This window comes from Nothobranchius furzeri, chromosome 14 (assembly GCF_043380555.1).
Source record: "Nothobranchius furzeri strain GRZ-AD chromosome 14, NfurGRZ-RIMD1, whole genome shotgun sequence".
Classification (NCBI taxonomy): Eukaryota; Metazoa; Chordata; class Actinopteri; order Cyprinodontiformes; family Nothobranchiidae; genus Nothobranchius; species Nothobranchius furzeri.
Window position 1 is genome coordinate 41,676,300 of NC_091754.1, and position 22,703 is coordinate 41,699,002.

The following is a 22,703-nucleotide window of genomic DNA, read 5'->3' on the forward strand; positions in this document are numbered from 1 at the left end:
TGGAAATGTGGCTCATTGGACTTTAAAGAGCAAGTAACGTCTAAATTAACTTTTTTTTGCTGATGAACTGTATAAATGAGTGTCTAATAGTGTTTTAAATGTGTGCATTCTTTATTTTAGCATTTTGGTGCATTTTCTTTAAAAATTAAAAATTCTGTCTAAAAACCACAGTAATGCGCCACCTTCAGCTGAAAACATAGAATTTGAGTCATTTTGAATAAATTTTAGCCAATGGCTAAAGAGTAAAGTACTACGTAAACCAGTAGAGTACTACGTAGCAGCTCCGTGCCAAAGTTATAAAAGCAACGAGCGTCTCGGCCACGCCCTGTGGCGAGTGGGAGTTGGATTTGCAAGCGAGTGTAGGAGGTCAGCGGTAGTTCAGCATTAGCATATAGCATTAGCATATCCTAGTCTTTAGCATATCTTTTAGTGTTATAAATACTTATTTAGTGTTAGCTTGGCTGTTGTATATTATAGTTTAGTTAGTGTTTGGCTGTTAGTGTAATTGGGAAAGTATTTCGGGTTTAGTGTTCCATATCGTCTTAGTATTGGTGAGTAGGTGTAGTGTAGTATGGTTGCGGTGACTCTGTGGGCATTTTACCCGCGATTCTGCACGTCTCCGTTTGAAGAGGGAGGCTGTGCCCACCGTGGCTCTTCCGCGATTTAGATGCAGCCCACCGACTCTGCTCCCCCACCACGGCGGGCTCCAGTCTGAGGTGAGTCAGCTAAATAAACGTTTTAACATCTTCTAAAGACAATTCCCTACCTAAATGCAAAGTCTGAGAGACGTGGTTCACTTCCTTTAGCTAGTCAGTCGGCAATTCTGCAACAGTGACTCTAACTGACGCAGCACTTGTTGACAGCATTACAGCGTGAAATCCAGCTTGTGACCCGGTTCTGTGAGGAATTCTGTTCAGGAGGTCGCATTTCAGGCTCTCCACATCATATGTGACTGACTTTTACGTTATAACAACGATCACACACTAGGAATGTTATAAAGCGCCTATATAGGAGATTCTTTTGTATATTATCTGACTATAAACTCCAACAACAATGTGCTTCTATTTTTTTTTTCAGGCTAAATCTACCCAAGACACTGGCTGTCAGACTGATTTAGCTGCATGAATGTACTTGTCCAGGCTGATGTGAAACCTTCCCTGTAGCAAAGGTGAATTATTTTTAATAATCTTCTATGCAAACATTTTATTATCACCTTCTAGTTTTAATTTGTTTTACAGATTATTTTTACACGTGATTTTATGCTCTTTTAAACATTTATAAATGTGCTGCTTCTTTGTTTTTACATAGCCAGCCAGAATGGAGTTCACAGCCGCAGTGTGTCTGGTGACCCACGGGGACCATGATGAAAATTCATCTTCCAGAAGGTCCCAGAGCGTCCAGACCCCCTGAAAAGACCAAGGTGTGAGGTGTCTGCTATTGATTCCAGCTTCCACCTCAGTGACAGTGCAAGCTCAGTGAACTGTTCAAGGTAAAAAAAAAATTAAAACATTTCAGAATTTTTAAGATATTAACAATTAAATAAGTATGTGATTACATCATGACGGAGGCTACTGATTCTGCCCGTGACACTTGGTGGTGACGTGTAAGCTGATTCTCCTGGAAAATAACTTTTACATTAAATATTTTGTTTTTGCTATCAAAAGTAAATTAACTAATAACCTGCATTATTGCAGGACATTCAGCAAAATATGGACTACACCATGAGGCATGCACACATTAATATTCTATAAGAGCACATAAGGTGAGCAACACCACATATTGTACACTGTCCTGAATTTGTTTTCTTTCTGCATCTCATTAGCCTGGCTGATCACCTGATAACTCCTGTCATCTGGTTATGACAGCATGAGGATGTCCTCACACACCTGTTACCTATCAGCTCATCTGGCAGAATAGAGAGAGAAGAGACAACACCACATCTCCTGTTCCTGGAAAGCCTTCAGCCTTCCTTCGATGACTGAGAACCTCCATCAGCTCTGTCTCCTGTCTGCCTACAATTATTATAATAAATATTGTGTTTGACACGTTTTTTGTGCTGCCAAATATCTCATTTAGATTCCAGTTTTGATATTTTAATGGATATTTATAAATTACATTGAATATCACATTTTTGTTGCATGTTTAACTAGCTATTGTGATTAATTAAACTAGCACCTCACTGTTAAAAGCTCGTTCTAATTTCAAGCATGTTTAAGTATTTATGGACATGAACAAAAACAGGAAATATATAAATTGAGATTTATTTAATTAATATAACAAATAAGGGGGAAAGAGTCATTGAAAGGCACATTCTTCTGGAAGTTCCTGATCCTGAGGACACCAGCAGAGGAGACCAGCTGCAGACACCAGAGACCAGCTGCAGACACCAGAGGACCTAGAACCGAGAGAGCAGCTGTTATTAGTAAATAAATAAAGAAATCAGGGCAGTTTTAGTGGGCTGAACACATTACAGAATAATTTTCTCATGGGGTATTTTCATAACTTTATATGCAGCAGACTGTACCTTGAGCCCAGGGCTACCGGAGAGCTATCCAGCATGTTTCAGTGGATTTTCCTGCTTTAACAGGTTAGATTAGCTGTTAAGCAGCTCAGCTATTTGTTGCTGATTAAAACCAGGTGTGCTGAAGCAGATAAACCTCTAAAACATGCTGAATACTAGCTTTTTGGGGCCGTGGAGACAAACCCTGCAGCTAATCCAATGCTATGGCTAACGGCTACTTACCTTTCAGAGGTGATTCTGTTGGGTCGGTTCTGGGAGTTTCAGGCAACTCACAAGCTCAAAACAATAAGACTCAGGTCCGCTTGTCTCCTCCAAATAGACTTGGTCCCTTTCTTCTCGAGTGTCTGTAAGGAGGGGGAGAAACGTCCTCCACTTCTATCAACTGCTCAGAGTGAAGGGAGCTAGCTTCGTCTAGTTAGCCATCGTCTTCGTCACTGCCGCGGCTCCGCCCTCTCGCTCCTCCAGGCAACGCCTACTAATGTTGCATTTTTTAAAATTGATACGTGGGTGGAGAAGGACTCCGAGGCTCAATTGACCCGCTCTTTAACTCTCCCACGCTCATCGACCGGACCTCATCCCTCTGGGTTAAGGGTGTAATTTGCCGTTTTTGACTAATTTAGAATTTTCCTTTGTATTTCCAAAATAAAAACCATAATAACTGCCTTATTCGGTATCAACCTTTTCAGCACATCCTGGGCTATATGAATTCATAACTATATATTTTATTGGGACCTAAAGGGGTTGCATATTAGACCTTAAATCATTCCAAACATTTTTAAAGCTGAATTGTAACTGAAACTCAGGGAGGAGGAGTTTTGCTGCTACAATGTTCCAAATCAGACCTGTTCAAAAGATGCGTATACGCGTCCTTAGACCTAAAGGGTTACATTTCCCCAAATCTTCCAAATCTATCCTTAACCCAACAACTGCCCTGTTTCTTTCCCTCTCCATACACACCCGTCGGACTCCAGTCAATTCTTCACAAACACACACACACCGTACCTGCCACACGCAACATTCCTAAAGTCCCGAGACATGCATACCTACACACACACACGCACGCGCACACACACACACACACACACACACACACACACACACACTCACACACACACACACACACACACACACACACACACACACACACACTGCAGCATGTTAGAATCTTTTGAATTATTTAGTAATAATTTCATCTCTTATTCTGGAGTAAAATAAAGAAACAGGCTAAATCATCACATATCTGTGGCATCAAGAAGCATCTTCTTAGTTCAAACACAGGGATGGAGCACAATGTTTACACCTGAACAGTATCAGGATGTTTTAACTCACAGAGGCCTGCAGGTCTTCTGTTTTATGAGCAGAGCGCTGAGAATCTGCTTGTTATGAGCGCTAAACGTTATTTTGCCGCTTCCGTGCGGAGTGGTAGAGAAACACATTTCAAACACGGAACCGAGTCTGGTTACCGAATCGAGCAGAATTCTGATGACGTAATACCGGTGCGCGAAGGTGCGGGTTCCAACCCACAGGAGAGGAGGGAGAGAGGAGGTAAACAGCGAGTGGATCACAGGGACTGAACTGATGTTTTTGAGCGAAACTGCGGTAAAAATGGCTGTTTGTCCTCATTATCAATGATAATGTTTAGGTGCTCATGCAGGTGTCTCTTTTTGTTCCGACGCTGCAAAACGTAATATTTTTAATTTATTAAGCCTACAATTTATTTTTACTCAGTAACGGATATGATTTAAAATGTAGCAAATTACAATTCTTTTTTAAAAACTTACTCAAGTAAAAGTAAAAGTACAGATTTTAAAAACGACTTAAAAAGTATAAATATACAAGAAAGCTACTCAATTACAGTAATGCGAGTAAATGTAATTTGTTACATTCCGCCTCTGGTTGTTACATAATCTCTGCAATAAAAAGTTCCAATCTTCTGGTTAAAAGCACCCACAGATCCATAAGGTTGATTTCATATTTACTATGGAATCTCATGTCTTATGGCTCAGTAAATAACATGTAATTAAACTCATTACACAAAGGACTGATGACAGCTAAGGATGACATCACAGTAGAAAGGAAACACATCACTGTTGTTTCTACCCATGACCACTAGGTGGAAGACTCTGTTTGATTTTGAAAATGTGTAAGTTGGCAAATGTTTTCAGGATGAAATTAAAAACTAAAAGAGTAGTTACAACACAGTCAAGAAAAGATGAGTCAAAAGAGAAGATGAATTGGATCGGAGCTTTGCTGAACTGCAATAGACTAATAAACACAACTTTTATATTTAGACTGTAATGTAGACAATAACACAAAAATAGATTACTATGATTCAACACAATTCCTGTGGGGTTGTATTCATTACAATATTTGGGATTTTAAATGATATTTCCTTCCAGGAGGACACCCTGATCCTTGGGGCCATCCCAGTTGAGCTTTCTGGGCTGGGGAGATGGTGGAGGGGCTTTCCTGGTAGATCTGCTGACCCAGAACTAGAGAAGCAGAGAAAGAGAGCCAAACTGTCAGGGTAAGGGACAAAACTATTTACAAGGGTAGAGTGAAGAAAATGTGAACTAATTTGTTTGTTTCATTGCATTACTTATGCAGGACAGCATGATGCTCATTTGTTTATAGGATACCACAAAACAACACCTCTGTTGTCCTGGACTAAGACGTTGCAGTTTGACACCACACACACACACACACACACACACACACACACACACACACACACACACACACACACACACACACACACACACACACACACACACACACACACACACACACACACCTCATCTGGGCCCCAGACAAGCTGGTTCCCAAAGTCAGAGACTCTCTTGGTCAGCTTGCTTCTCACACCAAACCTTCCGTCAGGAATCTTGGCGTGACCTTTGGCCCAGCTCTCACCCTGGATTCTCATGTCAGTTCTCTTGTTTGCTCTTCCTTCTTCCATCTCAGGAACATTGCTAAGCTGAGTCTCATTCTGTCCCGCTCTGAACTTGAGACAGTTATCCACACCTTCATGTCCTCGTGCTTAGATGATTGTAACTCTTTTCACATGTCAGAGCAAAACCTCCCTTAACCGTCTACAGGTGGTTCAGAATGCCAGTGCTCGGCTTCTGACCAAGTCCTCCAAACACACCCGCATCACCCCGTTTCTCCTCCGCTTCATTGATTGTCAGTCAACTTGAGATTTCATATCAAGATCCTGGTTCTGGTCTGTAGGGCCTTACATGGACAAGCACCATCATACATTGGTGATCTTCTTAGTCCCTACATCCCCAGCAGGTCCCTGAGGTCCAGTGATCAAAGCCTACTGGTCGTGCAGTGCACCAGGCTAAAGACCAAATGTGACAGATCATTTGCTGCTGTGGCCCCCAGACTCTGGAACTCTCTCCACCTGAGCCTGAGATCAGTGGGCTTAGTGGATTCCATTAAAAAGCAGCTGAAAACTCATTTGTTCAGGCTGGCTTTTGTATGACCTTCATCACCCTCTCCTTGTTCTGCTCTCCCTACCTATTCCACCTTCCTTAGGATCCTTTGATTTCCCTCTTTCCTTTTCACTCTCTCTCTCTGTCTTTACATTTTTAATCACAGTTGTCTATTTTCTGCTCATGTAGAAAATATTTTTAATCATTTTTCTAAATTATATTTTATATTTTTACATTTTTTGTTTTTGTGAAGCGCCTCGAGATTTTTATCTTGAGAGGCGCTATAGTAAAGATCATTTCTTCTTCTTCTTCTTCTTCTTCTTCTTCTTCTTCTTCTTCTTCTTCTTCTTCTTCTTCTTCTTCTTCTTCTTCTTCTTCTTCACAGAATATGATTGTAAACCTGTAGATTGAAATAAATAATTTTGTAAGGAGTAAAAGCCTTGTCTTCTGCATGGTCCTTGGAGTAGTGGTTCAGATAAATGAGTCAAGAGGAGGATTTGGTTATGGCTAACTATTGGATGCTGCTGTAAGGAGTGTTTAAGCATGGAATTGTTTTAATATAGGGAAGAAAATGGGAAATGGCCTGTGTTTGAGACAGTGCCTTCTAGAGTCCTGAAACCCCCCAAGGCACTTTACATCACAATCAGTCATTCACCCATTCACACACACATTCACATGCTGGTGGGGATGAGCTACGTTGTAGCCACAGCTGTCCTGGGGCGCACTGACAGAGGCAAGGCTGCCAATCACAGGTGCCACCGGTCTTTTCAGCCACCACCGGCAGGCAAGAGGGGTTGAGTGTCTTGCCCAAGCACACAATGACAGCGACAAACTGAGCGAGGCTTGAACCTGCAACCTTCCGATTGCAGGGCGAGCACTTAACTTCTGTGCCACTGTCGCCCCAACATTCCTAGCAGAGGAAGGCTGTTAGACACCCGACTGTGTATTTGACCTCTGACATTGTTGTGGACAAATACATTTGTTAGCCCTTCACAACATTACACAACATTGCGACAAGTGGCATTACTGACTTCATTTAGCCAGAGTTACAAATATGATCCCTCATGAAGTTACTTTACATCAGAAGAAAGTGGAGATGTTTTACTTCAGACTGAGCAACACTTATGTGTGTGTTTATATTGAAAGTTTTGGAGTTTTTAGACTCTGCCGAGAGGTTTTTGGTCAGGGAAAGGATGAGAGGACGAGAGGAGGAGACGAGCACAGCACGAAGATGGTGAATATTAGAGGTATAAAACTTTGCCGGCAGGTCTGGTCTTTGTTGATTGATCTCTTTGTCTGGTTATGACTGACTCTGATTATGAAGCAGATTATTGACTCTCTGATCAAGAAATTCACTCATCCAGGCAGAAAGATTTATGCTGCTTCAGCACACAGCAACAGGCAGCTGGTGCTCCACGAAAGTAAGGTATATGGAGCTTACAAGCTCCAAATGTTGGTTTTGAAGTTTGTCTAACCATGCTTGGGACATGGTGGATGTAGAAATAATGGCAAAACACTGCTAATGTGGCTGACGTAGCAGCAATGCAAAAAAAAAAAAGCCGTAAAAAGTGGCAGATGTGTTATATATGGAAGAAGAAGAAGAAAATATCATTTCTATAGCGCATTTCAAGATAAAAATCACGAGGCGCTGGAAGTCGCAGTGTGCCACATAGTCATTTAACATTATTTTACTTGGATAAAATGAGCATAACATTCAAAGGAAGGACATACTTGAGGTAGTGCTCACTCCTCCCCCCTGCCACGTGGACCTCATGGGATAAACCATCAATCCTGCTCAATGGTCAACTTTCCTCTTGGGGCCACCCATGAAGACAGTGGGACGGTAATTATTTCAAACTACATCCTTTTGAAAAAGTAATAACAAACTTGAATCTTTTGTTGAAAAAACTTTGGCACTCAAAGGGCTAAATGTGGGTCAAAAAAGTAAAAAACTGAAGAGATTTTTAACAGGAATTACTCTTTACACCATTATGTATTCATATTTAGTTTGTATAATTGTGAATATATAGTCTAAATATTTTATATAAAAGATCCATGTGTCCTTTTCAACTAGCTGAAGCTTGTTTTTCTTTAATAAAAACTCAACTCAACATTTGGTCTGGTCATTTTGGAGAAATTTTCAGTTTTCCACATGACCTGACTCACATGTGAATTAAAAGGACTGTGTGTGTGTGTATTGGAATCAACCAATCAGTGATGATCTGTGTGAATATTCATGAGGTCCTGCTATTACATAACCAACCACTTGGGGCGCTGTGGATGACACACAGATTATACACAAAATCAGGTTTATGTGTATTAAACGGTCATCCTCGTTTTTGGGGGGTTAGTGGACCAATAGAAACACTTCTACGTTTTTAGAATTTTCTCAAAATTAGCAGGACACCGTCCTTGCCCTGTTAATTCAAAATGTCTCTCTAGTGTTGCGTGTATTCCTACAAATTGTCCTTCTAATACACATTCACCAACGCACACACACACACACACACAATCGATAGATCGGCCACCGATCAAAATCGGCTGATTTCCGATCTACTCCTTTTAGAGCCAATCACATGTCTCTGCAGCGGACAGAGGACCTGTGTAGCTGCAGCATCACATCTCCCTCACCTGCGTGCTACACTAACCAACCTTCGTCTGCATGAGCGTGACCAAGAGAAACCAGAACAACTAACCTGAAAAGTAATTAAGTCATCTTGCTGGATGCCTTTCTGTGGTAGACGACACCGTGTCCAGCCCGCTAGCATCCACTACGAGTAATAAATAAATAAAATTTAACGCAACGACTCTGACTTTCTCAGGTTACTTGTTTAGGGGTCTTTTATTCAGACTGCTAACCCACGCCTTACAACTTCTCCATTTATCCACAGAACAGTTCAGAACAGAGCCGCTGACCGGAACCGGAAGCAACCCATTCCACCCACTGAACTGCCCATCAAAATAAAACTAACACATAAAATGGCACTCTTGTGCCCTTTTCAGACAGACATTCTGGAACATTTGCGGACAATTCAATCCGGTTTTTAACGGAACTGTGTTTTCAGACACACCACTTTTGTACCGGAACTTGTCCTTTCGGCTGCGTTCACACAGCAGGGAAAAGTTCCACTTGTGTGACGGCGGTGGGGGGTGGGGGGAATCGGACTTATGTTAAGAAGAAGAAGAAAATATCGTTTCTATAGCGCCTCTCAAGATAAAAATCACGAGGCGCTTAAGCATAATTCTGCGCACACGAAGACGCATAAGAGACCTGGATGATGATTTTTCTTCAAAAAAGCTTTGAGTCTACTGATTTAAAAACAACATCATATTATTCCGCATGTTAACACTGCCATGTGAGAATATTTTGGTAATTTTAGGATGAGTTATGTATTTTTCATGATTTTTTTAAACATTTTTTTAAACATATGAATTTTTTAAATATTTTTTGGGGAATGAAAAAGTTTTTTTAGCATAACTTCAAAATATTTGGACATTTTTCAAAGCTGTTCATAACAGTCAAACCTAAGGTCAATTCAAGTGTATGTCTTGATTTTCACCTTGATTAAACAATAGGGGGCGCTATAAATAGCAATACATTATACTGCTGACCTGGTTAAATGGATCTGCACGAAACTTAGTGGTTGTCATCATTGTAGAGTCCTAAGACTACATTATCAATATGGTAATGATTGATCAATGTGGGCGTGGTTTATGATCATTTAAAATTTCAAATTTGAAAAATTTCCTAAAAATCATTATTTTCATGTAAGAAGCTACGTTTTCCAGATTATGTTAACTGGATAGCCATGAGCTTAGATATTGAAAACCGCAGCTCCACGAAGATGTTTGCGCTTTAAATTTACAAAAATACATTTTTAGGCTAGCAATTGTAGCGCAAATTCTGTTTTCACAATCGTATTGACATTTGCCATAAAGTTCACTCTTAGGTGGTTAATGAAACAAAAAAATGTCGTCTTGATTTGAGCTCCCCCTTGTGTTTAATTATAGGACATATTTTTGTCTACAGCAACTAACGCAAATATTATTTTATTGTAGGTACAATTTTACATTTATGACCCCAACAAAAATATAAAAAGAATTCTCACATCACAGAGGCAATCTCGGAATATTTTGAGATTTTTGTACGAAAGCATTGATTTTTAATGAATTTTTTACTTTTTGCCAGTTTTTTGTATAGTTGGACAAAAAGTAACTAATTTTTGTAAGAACGTTTTTTTTAGGTACAAAATAAATATAACAAATTGATAACATTCCACATGTGCCTATGGTGATCTGAGATTTTTCTATAAATTTTAGAAAGTAGCACTATTTTTTATGAATATTTTAATTTTGACTGTGACCCTTACAGTTATATTTACTGATTTTTCTTCAAAAAAGCTTTGAGTCTACTGATTTAAAAACAACATCATATTATTCCACATGTCAACACTGCCATGTGAGAATATTTTGGTAATTTTATGATGAGTTATGTATTTTTCATGATTTTTTGAAACATTTGGTCAGTAAGTCACAAAATGAAACTCATTGTTTTTGTTGAAAATCAATTAAATCTAAAGACATTATCAAGTATTTATGTTGTTTGTAATATTCTGTACATGTATAGATTATTGTTTGATAATCTCACTCATTAAATCTTCACGTTCTTTAATAAGGAAACAGTGGAATTCCATTGTAATCACGATTGAGAAGTCAGCCATGCCTCTGAAAGATGTGTATAGGCTTTGCAGGTTTAATGACGTATCCTGAGTGTTACTTTCATTGCGCCGGTTGAGGTGAGCTGACGGGACGCCGGCGGGAGAACGTGTTTTTGGGGCGGGACCGCGTGAGGACCGGCGAAGTTGAGGGCGGGGCGGGTGGGCGACTGGCGCTGGGGGCTTGGAACCCGTTGATAACTGCTTGCAGTTCTAGTTTTAGTTGCTTTCCTGCACTATTTAGAATGTTTAGAGCTTCTTTTAAATCTGTTAGATTGTTACTGATAGCGGCTACATTGTGATGCTTCAGCATGTTGGTGTAGATTCTCAGTCATCCTGGACATTGTCATCTTAAGAGATTTACTTGAAAATATCTGGACTCTTCTGGTTATTACCTCTCATCCAAGAGACATTTTCAGCTCTAAACCTTGGGTTGTGAGCAGGAGGCGTAGTAGTTGTGGTCATAAACAAACACACTAATTGTGCTGCAAGCCTTTTTGTCTCTTCAAAAACATAAAAAAAATTTTAGTCTAAATTTATACCGGCCATGTAAGGTGATGTTATAGTTCCTTTATTCTCAGATCATGTAGCCTGTAGCAATCACTATAACTTCACAGAAAATCTTTGGCCAATCCGTGTGATCTGTATCGGTGATCGGCACTTTTGGAAATCTGTATTGGTGATTCCTGCAGAATTTCTGGTTATTGACAGGGCATAGCTTTTTATTGCGCAGATTGCCACTGAGCTGACTTCTTAGGACTTGCCTTACCAGGTGTACATATTTGGCTGTGGCTCCTTTCCTTGCAGCTTCATCAAGCTTGTCATTTGCTTGTAGGATACCAAGGTACTCATAGCTGTCCTCAATGGCTGCTATTGTTCCTTCTGGGAGTGAAACCCCTTGTGTTGTTGTGAGACACGAACGTAATAGAAGACAAGGGGCGTGGCTAAAACACAATTCAAATCACACTATTTTCTTAGGCCTATTAATAACACACACACATGATTTTGTTCATGTGGAAAGTTTATGTGGTTAAATCCACCAACTACCGGTAAACACATTCTGAACTTCAACACAGCGCATCAGCGCATAAGGAGCACGAGCCATCAGCGCACGCAATGAGGAAGTGCAAGTGTGCTCTAAACCAGGTCTGAACCAGGACTAGACCAGTAAAGTGAAGCATGCTTTTGGCTGTTTTAATTTTCACAATGTCTGGATTGCACTGATGTGTTCCGAGTCCCAAGCCCGCACAGATGTTTTACCGGTACGTTTTACCGTGCCCGCGCCCTATAACCCGGTGCGCCTTTTGTATGTGTTAAATACCAAAAAGACACCCCTAACTGAAGCTGCGCCCTATAACATGGTGCACCCTATGGTTGTGAAAATACGGTACCTTCCTTTTCTTTGTCACCATCCGACCACACTTCTCAAGTCCAATGACATTCTGACATCAGTGCTGTAGATCCCGGTGAAGTGGATCAGCGAGTCGATGTCTTGCTTGCTCTTGCCGTACAGCTTCATGTCATCTATGTGGAGGAGGGGGCTGATTGAGGTTCCTTTCTTGAGTCGGTATCCATAGCCAGTCTTGTTTATTATTTGGCTGAGAGGGTTCAGATCTATGCAGAACAGTAGTAGCGATAGCCACATTTGATGGAGACGTGTGCAGTTGGCCTCAAGGGTGGTTTTCCACAGTCTCATTGAGTTCACAATGTAGGCTCTCAGAATCCTGTTGATCTACGAGTGTGGCATTGAGTCGTAGGCTTTCTTGTAATCAATCCAGGCCGTGCACAAGTTGATGTGTCTGGCTTCGCAGTCTTGGGCAACTGTTTGGTCTATCAGCAGCTGGTGTTTGGCTCATGTATTGACCACTTATCCTAGCCGCTATGATGCCTGACATAAACTTCCATGTTGTAGAGGGACCGGTTATTGGCTTTCATGATCAGGATTGTGTGCCCTTCAGTTAGCCATTCAGGGTGAGTTAATTTGTGCTGCCAGGCTTTAATGGAGTGCAATGAGCTTCTTAAGCCAGTAGGCGTGGATCGTCTGGTGCTGTCTAGTTATTTGTACCTGAGACTCAGTTGCTGCTTCGTTCAGCGTTGTTTCACTTATTGGGGCTTCATACCGAATCTCTGACCTTGTGTCTTGGCTCTCCCTTGCCGTAGCATTTGTGTTGTAACTCGTCAGTCTCAAGTTTTAATGGCAGTTGCCGTTTGTGGATATTGGAACACTGAGCTACTAGTTGTTTGGCAGTTAGTGTTGAGTGCGGGGTTCGAAGTCATCATTCTTCCCACATTCTCTGCATGTAACCCCTCTGACTAGGGTTACTGGAGGTTCTTGCATCTCACCCACCTGTCTGCACCTGACACAGGCCTTGTTTGGCCGGGCGACGTCTGAGCCAGCATCTCATTAATTTTGGTGGCTCGCATCATGGTGTGAGGTATAGGTGAATAGCACAAAGGGTCTTGCCTAAGGGCCCACACTGGATGTTGTTGTTTTTTGTTTTTTGCCCCAACCCAGTTTTGAACCCACTTTTCCTTATTTTAAGTCCAGTGCTTTTCTATTTATTTATTTTGTTAAGAGTGCACCATTTCAGCCATGCCAAGGGATAAACTATCGAACATGTTTAATCACCCCGTCCTTGAGGGGTCCCCTGACAGTGGAAGGGTTAAATGAGCGCCATTCCTAAGCCAATGCAATCTTTGTAGTTTTATTCCATTGCAGCTCTTGTACTAAGCATGCTCAATGTCTCTATAAAAATAGAGCACTGAAAGGCTGATAGTGATTGACTGGTCACAAAATTGTTCAGTCTAATGGTAGACCTACCGAGGCCAATGGAGCATGGCTAGACTGACCTGCAGAGCTAAAATTTTTGCACAATTCTTTTTAGAACAGTCATGCTCCATCAGCAGCCCTCCGCTCAGCTGACAGAGAACTGTTCCACGATCAAAGTAACAATGGCAAAGTCATCTGAATAGCTGAGCACACCAAAGGTGTGCCGAGTAGTTAATGGTCAGAATACAGTCCCCCATGGTGCTGTGCTGCTGATATCCTGGTCAGACACATGTTTTTCTAGTTTGATCATTGATGATAGAAAATCTGCAGATTCAGAGAGAAAAGGGCCAGCTGGACCGGGAGGTCGGTAGATAAAAATACAGTGAAATACATTTTGTAACCCTGCTTTGATGACCTGACATTCAAAAGTTGTAAAAGGGCAATTTTTCACCAGATTACCGACATGTTTGTCTTTAAAGACCACAGCAAGACCTCCACCACGACGTGTTGGGCGAGGTGTGGTAAACACAGAGCAGTTTGGTGTCACGTTCTGAGGATGTTAGGACCCAAATATGCAGTTACCCAGGATGACACGAGGCAGAGATGATGAAAAGTAAAAATTCTTTATTTTGAAGGCGGAACAAAAGTAAATCCAGGCAGCGAGCCAGAAGTCCAAAATTCCAGATAAGCTCTGGAGATCAAAAACTCTAGAAAGTCCAAGGGGCAAAGAACACTGGTAATCCAAACGAGACGAGACTGACAGAATAACAAACATTCAATGGACCGACAAGAACACAGAGACAGACAGGGCTTAAATACGCTGGGAGAAGTGATTAGGGAAAATGGGAGCAGGTGTGTGAAGTGAGAGCTGGAGGGAAGACAGGTGAACCTAATAATCAAAATGGGCAAACAGAAACAGAGGAGGGCCAAATAAACCTAAGAAACTCTAAGACACCAAAACTAAATCTAAAGGCTGCGGGAAGGACTAATACACACACACCAAGGCACTAATATATAAACGGGAAAGGGGAATGGACAAGCACACACACACACAGAACAACACACACACACACAAACACACAAACTGAGCAGGAGACTGGATCTCACACACACACGTTGAGCTGGGGACAAGGAAGCTGGGGACTACAAGGACACAGAATGTAAACGAGACCTGGAGGACCTGGGGAAGAATGAGATGACACAAAACCTGGGAGGACTAGACTTAAAGGACTATAAACATAAGACACTAAACTGACACGCAGAAAAAGGACACATGAGGGCGCCAAAGAGCTACAGCACAAGGGGAGAACATGGAGTGGAGCACAAGAGGAGCTGGGGAACAAAGAGACACAAGAGGGAATCTAGAGAGGGATGGAGGACACCAGGAGACACATGGGGAAGACAGACGCAGACCATGACAGTACCCCCCCCCCCCTCTAAGGGCGGATACCAGACGACCATAAGACAGACAAACACCACAAGCAAAAGACAAGACCAAAACCAGACACGAAACAACCAGAGGGAGGGAGAGGAGGGAGCAAACAAAACACAACCCAAAAAGGGGCGGGCGAGGAGGGAACAGAAGAGTCTGGGGGGCCGGCGACGGGGAACCAGGAGCTGGGACTGTAGGAGTCTGGGGGGCCGGCGACGGGGAACCAGGAGCCTGGACTGTAGGAGTCTGGGGGGCCGGCGACGGGGAACCAGGAGCCTGGACTGTGTCAGCCTGGGGGGCCGGCGACGGGGAACCAGGAGCCGGGACTGTGGGAGTCTGGGGGGCCGGCGACGGGGAACCAGGAGCCTGGACTGTAGGAGTGTGGTGATAGGGGAAACTGGACCAAGACTAAGACTGAGAGGGAAAACTGGACCAAGACTAAGACTGAGAGGGGAAACTGGACCAAGACTAAGACTAAGAGGGGACACAGGACCAAGACTAAAACTAAGAGGGGACACAGGATCAAGACCAAGACTAAGAGGGGACACAGGATCAAGACCAAGACTAAGAGGGGACACAGGATCACTACCGACAGGGGACACTGGACAAAGACCATGACTAAGAGGGGACACAGGACCACTACCAACAGGGGACTCTGGACAAAGACCATGACTAAGAGGGGACACAGGACAACTACTAACAGGGGACTCTGGACAAAGACCACGACTACGAGGGGACACAGACTGGGGAACTTCAGACTGGGGAACTTGAGGGGGACTACTACTAACAGGGGACTCTGGACAAAGACCACGACTACGAGGGGACACAGACTGGGGAACTTCAGACTGGGGAACTTGAGGGGGCGTAGACTGGGGAACTTCAGACAGGGGAACTTGAGGGGACGTAGACTGGGGAACGTCAGACTGGAGAACTTGAGGGGACGTAGACTGGGGAACTTCAGACTGGGGAACTTGAGGGGACGTAGACTGGGGAACTTCAGACTGGGGAACTTGAGGGGACATAGACTGGGGAACGTCAAACTGGGAGGCTTGAAGTGACTGGAAGGCTTGAGGTGACTGGAAGGCTAGTGACTGGAAGGCTTGAGGTGACTGGAAGGCTAGAGACTGGGAGGCTTGAGGTGACTGGAAGGCTTGAGACGACTGGGAGGCTTGAGGTGACTGGAAGGCTTGAGGTGACTGGAAGGCTAGAGACTGGGAGGCTTGAGGTGACTGGAAGGCTTGAGGTGACTGGAAGGCTAGAGACTGGGAGGCTTGAGGTGACTGGAGGGCTTGAGGTGACTGGAAGGCTAGAGACTGGGAGGCTTGTGACTCGGGAGGCTGGGAGACTTGAACACTCGAGATGGGAACACTTGAGGCTTGGGGAACTGGAACACGTGTGGGGAGACTTGAGACAGAGATGTCCGCTTCAGAGCAGAGGCTCGAGACGTCTTCTTTGGGGTCCGAGCCGGGTGCGTCCACTTCGGGGCTCGAACCGGGTGCGTCCACTTCGGGGCCCGAGCCGGGTGCGTCCACTTCGGGGCCCGAGCCGGGTGCGTCCACTTCGGGGCCCGAGCCGGGTGCGTCCACTTCGGGGCCCGAGCCGGGTGCGTCCACTTCAGGGCCCGAGCCGGGTGCGTCCACTTCGGGGCTCGAGCCGGGTGCGTCCACTTCGGTACCCGAGACGGGAGGCATCGACTTCTGGCCCGGGGGCCCGTGGACGGCCTGGACCAGAGCCCGTGTGTCCTCCACTGCCGAGGCAGGATGCGATGCGTCCTCCTGGACCATCACGGAGACAAGGTGCGATGCGTCCACCTGGACCACCGCTGAGGCGAGGTGCGATGCGTCCACCTGGACCACCGCTGAGGCGAGGTGCGATGCGTCCACCTGGACCACCGCTGAGGCGAGGTGCGATGCGTCCACCTGGACCACCGCTGAGGCGAGGTGCGATGCGTCCACCTGGACCACCGCTGAGGCGAGGTGCGATGCATCCACCTGGACCACCGCTGAGGCGAGGTGCGATGCGTCCCTCGGGACCACCGTCGAGACAGGATGCGAAGTGACCCTCGGGACCCCCGCTGGAGCAGGACGCGATGCGACCCTCGGGACCACCGCTGGAGCAGGAGCCACCTGAACTGTTGCCCCAGAAGACCTCTGACGGCGGCTGCGGCGACGTCGTCGACGTGGGTAGTCTTGGGTCAACAGAGGTGTGGAGGTGACGCTGGCAGGCACTGAGGATGAGATACAGCCCACCAGAGAGGAAGTGGTGGTGCTGTCGGGACCAGGTGAGGGTGTGGTAGAGCTCTCTGGAACTGGTGGAGGTGTGGTGACACAGACCATAGGAGGCTGAGTTATGGAGACGGCAGGAACAGTTGGAGAAGTGTGGTGGCAGCCCACCGTAGAGGAAGTGGTGGTGCTGTCAGAACCAGGCGGAGATGTGGATGCGTGGTGCTTTTTAGATGCTGAGAAGGCAGCTCTTAATATGGCGCTTGCTGATGGATTATAATCCACAGAGAAGGAGGGAAACTGTGGGCTGCTGCAGGCGTCCAGCAGATCCTCTGCGAAGTCCCAAAACACCAACTCCTGAATTGGATTCTGATCAAAATATAGGCTGGCCCATTGCAGAGCTCTCCCCCTTAGGAGGAACACCAGGTTAATTACCAGATCAATGTCTGGCGTGTCCGTGTCATGAAGCCTAACAAAGTCCAGAAGAAAAGTCTTACAGGAGTCCGGGTCGCCGTGGAAGGTGTACATCCGTGGCCGCTGGGTCCTGGTTGGTCGGTCCATTCTGTCACGTTCTGAGGATGTTAGGACCCAAATATGCAGTTACCCAGGATGACACGAGGCAGAGATGATGAAAAGTAAAAATTCTTTATTTTGAAGGCGGAACAAAAGTAAATCCAGGCAGCGAGCCAGAAGTCCAAAATTCCAGATAAGCTCTGGAGATCAAAAACTCTAGAAAGTCCAAGGGGCAAAGAACACTGGTAATCCAAACGAGACGAGACTGACAGAATAACAAACATTCAATGGACCGACAAGAACACAGAGACAGACAGGGCTTAAATACGCTGGGAGAAGTGATTAGGGAAAATGGGAGCAGGTGTGTGAAGTGAGAGCTGGAGGGAAGACAGGTGAACCTAATAATCAAAATGGGCAAACAGAAACAGAGGAGGGCCAAATAAACCTAAGAAACTCTAAGACACCAAAACTAAATCTAAAGGCTGCGGGAAGGACTAATACACACACACCAAGGCACTAATATATAAACGGGAAAGGGGAATGGACAAGCACACACACACACAGAACAACACACACACACACACAAACACACAAACTGAGCAGGAGACTGGATCTCACACACACACGTTGAGCTGGGGACAAGGAAGCTGGGGACTACAAGGACACAGAATGTAAACGAGACCTGGAGGACCTGGGGAAGAATGAGATGACACAAAACCTGGGAGGACTAGACTTAAAGGACTATAAACATAAGACACTAAACTGACACGCAGAAAAAGGACACATGAGGGCGCCAAAGAGCTACAGCACAAGGGGAGAACATGGAGTGGAGCACAAGAGGAGCTGGGGAACAAAGAGACACAAGAGGGAATCTAGAGAGGGATGGAGGACACCAGGAGACACATGGGGAAGACAGACGCAGACCATGACATTTGGTGGACGTATTTCATTGAAGTGTACACTTATCTATCTTGCTGCCACGTCTCTGTAAGAAATAAATAGTCCAACTTTTCTCTAATGAACAGCTCATTTAAAATAAAGGATTTGTTTGAGATGGAGCGAGCATTTAACAGGGCACACTGAACTGAATCCTGGAGAAAATTTGTCTTCTTAACCTGTTGGAGAGGGATTGGTCATAAACGTCTGGTGTTCTGGGTTCTCCAGCCATTAATACAGTTTATGTCTTTTTCTATGTATTTTGGGGGATTTTATATGCAATATTTAAAATGTAATGTTGAGTCTGCAAGTAAGCACTGATGCATTAAGTGAATAATGTTGCATGCTGGGGTTTAGTTGTGTTCATTTTTGTACCGTCATGTATTTCTCTTAATTATACTGGTTCTACTTGTGACTGTTAATAAGCTGATAGTTGACAATGGAAGATTAATGGAAGGAAGTTTACAATTTAATCTTGTAAACGAACCAGGAGAAAAGCAACCAGATACTTGCTGCTCTGCTGCATCATGGGTGTTGTAGTTCAGCAAGACACCTGAAATCCCTACTTCAATACAACACGTTGGCATAAATGACTGCTACCTCCCACCACACACACACACACACACACACACACACACACACACACACACACACACACACACACACACACACACACACACACACACACACACACACACACACACACACATTAATGAATAGAAGTAAATCATAACTAAACAATAATCCACTAAGTGGGTTTATTAACGACTAATAAGGTGTAACATTTAGAACACTAAGTGAAAGAATTTCTCTGATGTTTTAAGATGCAGCAAAAATGAAGCAGTTGCTCATTACAGTTTAGCAAATACAGAGATCCGAAGGGTGGGAACTTTTTCTTCAGCTTTATGGCTTCCTAAGTTTAGAACTTGGCCAACAGACAACATCTCAAGTGTCAAGGCTGGAGGCTCACTTCAGCAACTCCACACTGAGTGTGGAGCTCTCCTATAACTAGATGTTTCACGTAGTAGAGACACCCAGATGAAAGTGGAGCACAAAGTAGGGCATTTGCTTTCTTACTGCTGCTTCTTTTCTTCGTTCAATCAACATTATGACAGATGAGGCAGAGTCAGGACTACAGCCACCTTTAACCTCTGACTTCAAGCAGGAACCACATTTTCTACGAGATGTCATCTTCCACGGCAAGTTTAAGGCGAGTAATCATTTGAAACGGAAACATTTTGGATGGCAACAGAAGCATGGAAGGAGTGATGTGGCATTAGAGGTTCACTCTAAATATAAATGAAGATGAGTGTTTTTTAACAACTATCATCAGAGCAGGTTTAATATATTATATTTCATGTTGGTAATGTGGTTAACATGTTGATAATGTGGTTAAATAACATCCATCATAGTTTACGTGAATGTTTAGACAATTAAATTTCAATTCTATTCAATCTAAGAAAAATTCCAATGCACAAGGAATATTATTGGCCTGGAAATGTTCTCATCTGGTGAAGTTATGTTAAAAATGTCCACACGTGAAGCATCCGCCCATGCAGCGGACACCCTCTCCTGTCTGTTCATATCATTGCACCAGTTGCAGACCTGCAGGGAATGTTAGAAATTCCTCCCCTTCCTAAAAAGCATTATCAGAGGACTACAGGATGTCACAGATTTACAACACTATCACCAGATAAGCGGCGTGTTTCTCTACAACGTGTAGTCTCTCAGAACCAAAATAGAGGAACCCCATGATGAAGACGTATTTTGCATGCCGATAGTTGAGCGTGGTGGTGTTCAGTGACACCTGGCTCAACTTGAACATTCTCAACTCCATGATCAAAACAGAAAGGGTGTGGACTTCTTGTCTGTGCAGACTGAAATGAAACCCCAAGCAAGACCGCCTGCATGTTCTTCAGAATCATGGGAAACTCTGCGGAGGAAGTTTGGGAACAATGTTTTCTGTTTAGGACAGAAAATGTAGCCTAAGAAGGACCTTGTTGACAACAGAGTAGCTATTCCAGGAGCCTCTCTTCATGCTGTGAGATTTTAGTAACTGTAAAATGAATGATTTTTTATTGATATTGGTCCCTCTTTAGCTAAAAGCATTGTTGCCCTTTTTGCACAAATTCTAATTGTGACTATTTTAGATGAGTTTGACCCTCCAAACGCTAATGATCCAGGCCATGATGAGATAAAAGCCAGTCTTATAAAGAAAACAGCTCCATCTATTTTGGAGCCCTTTAAATATATTCCATCTTTGTCACTGAAAACCAGTTTTATACCAAGGGATTTATAAATAGCTAAGGTAACTCCATTATTAAAAGCTGGGGACGCTAGTTTATTTCATAATTATCAACCTATTTCGATGTTACCTGTGTTTTCGGGGCGATGTTGGCGCAGGAGTTAAGTGCTCGCCCCGTAATCGGAAGGTTGCAGGTTCGAGCCCTGCTCAGTCTGTCGCTGTCGTTGTGTCCTTGGGCAAGACACTTAACCCACGTTGCCTGCTGGTGGTGGTCGGAGGGACCGGTGGCGCCAGTGCTCGGCAGCCTTGCCTCTGTCAGTGCGTCACAGGGGAGCTGTGGCCAGATTGTAGCTCATCCCCACCAGTGTGTGAATGTGTGTGTGAATGGCTGAATGACTGATTGTGTTGTAAAGCGCCTTGGGGGTTCCAGGACTCTAGAAGGCGCTATATCAAATACAGGCCATTTACCATTTCTATTATTCTTGAAAAATGTGTTTATTCAGGAATCGTAGAGTATTTGTTTGAGAATAGCACTCTGTGTAATCATCAATATGGATTTAGAAAGCAATTTAGGCAGAAATGGCACTTACAATTTGTCAACAAGATTTTCTCTGATTTAGATAATAAAAACGTTTTCTGGGTGTTTTCTTAAATCTGTCAAAAGCATTTGATACAGCTGATTTTAAAATTCCTTTAGCACCATTGCAAAAGTACACAATAGGAAATGTTGCTTTAAGTTTATTCCATAGCCAACTTTTAGAAAAGGAGAAATATATTTGCATTAATAATCAAAATTCTACTAGAGTTGAATAGTGGGGTTCCCCAGGGTTCCATTTTGAGCCCTCTTTTCTTTTTAATCTCTATCTTTTTAAAATAAGCTTGCAAAAGGCACTGTCTCTGATGTTTGCTGATAAAACTTTTAATGTCACACACAAACATAGATGGTCTGGTAAGAGAAGCAAATGAAGAATTGTTTAATATTTCTGATTGGATCAAGGTTAAGAAATTGTCACTTAATATTCAAATAACAAGCTTTATCATTTTTGGAATAAAAAATAAAACCTAGTGCAGAAGACAAACATGGTTTTTGAGGGTATTAATATTGTCCAAGTTCAACAATTATCAACAGGCATTTGACAAAATTGAATCTGGGTCTGAAAGATAAATGAACATGTACACATACATGGAATGATTCTCCTGCACGCATGTGTACATGTTCTTTTATTTTTGTTGATAAATGCCTGTTGATAACCTATTATGTCTGATCTGTTATGTGTTTATCAGTATTTTTTGTTGTTTTTGTTGTATTAAAAATAATTTTTATTTATTATTATTATTGCTGTTGTGGTTGTTATTTTTCTTTTCTTTTATTATTATTGTTATTATTATTAGTTTTCCTTCCAAGACCCATTAGCCAGATCATGTTTGAAAATGAGAATATGTTCTCAAACGCACACACACACACACACACACACACACACACACACACACACACACACACACACACACACACACATCTATATATATATATATATATATATATATATATATATATATATATATATATATATATATATATAGGCATTATTATTGATGAAAAACTAACTTGGAAATAACTAGTGTTGGGAGTACCGCGGTACAAAAGTAATTAATTACTGTAATGCATTGCTTTTTGCTGTAATGTGGTAATGTAAGGCATTACAGGTAAAGAAAATGGTTATAATTACTCTGTACAAGTGTCAGTAACGCGATAATTACAATGCATTTCTAAACCCAGAATAAAGATGTGGGTTTCCTAAAAATTCAAATTGCGGGGAGCCTGAAACAAGATCCAGTATCCACATATATGATGTCATTTATGGACTCAGCTTTGCGGCATTCTATGAGCAGAGAGGACGCAGCGGTAATGGCTCAA

General features: G+C 43.2%; 1 protein-coding gene and 2 long non-coding RNA genes across 5 annotated transcripts in view; 2 read left to right on the plus strand and 1 right to left on the minus strand.

The window, feature by feature from the left end:
• The first annotated feature begins 937 nt into the window (after positions 1-937).
• On the plus strand, positions 938-2,045 carry LOC139062651 (uncharacterized). The gene is made up of 3 exons (XR_011516224.1): positions 938-1,168; positions 1,309-1,489; positions 1,823-2,045. It is a non-coding gene; the product is annotated as an uncharacterized lncRNA (long non-coding RNA).
• A 200-nt stretch (positions 2,046-2,245) lies between these two features.
• On the minus strand, positions 2,246-2,881 carry LOC129164901 (uncharacterized). The gene is made up of 2 exons (XR_008564368.2): positions 2,744-2,881; positions 2,246-2,395 (listed from the first exon to the last, which is right to left on the minus strand). It is a non-coding gene; the product is annotated as an uncharacterized lncRNA (long non-coding RNA).
• A 2,037-nt stretch (positions 2,882-4,918) lies between these two features.
• Positions 4,919-22,703, plus strand: part of LOC107389476 (anoctamin-1) — a 75,856-nt gene continuing 58,071 nt past the window's right edge. Inside the window, exon 1 of one of the 3 annotated variants that reach the window (XM_054746505.2) lies at positions 4,919-5,048. Coding sequence is in view for 1 of the 3 variants with exons in the window: in XM_054746503.2 (XP_054602478.1) it covers positions 19,652-19,753 (102 nt within the window). In the remaining 2 variants the exon portion in view is untranslated. Of the gene's footprint in view, positions 5,049-19,522; positions 19,754-22,703 lie in introns of those variants that run through there. The other 2 variants (XM_054746503.2, XM_054746504.2) reach the window with 2 other exon arrangements.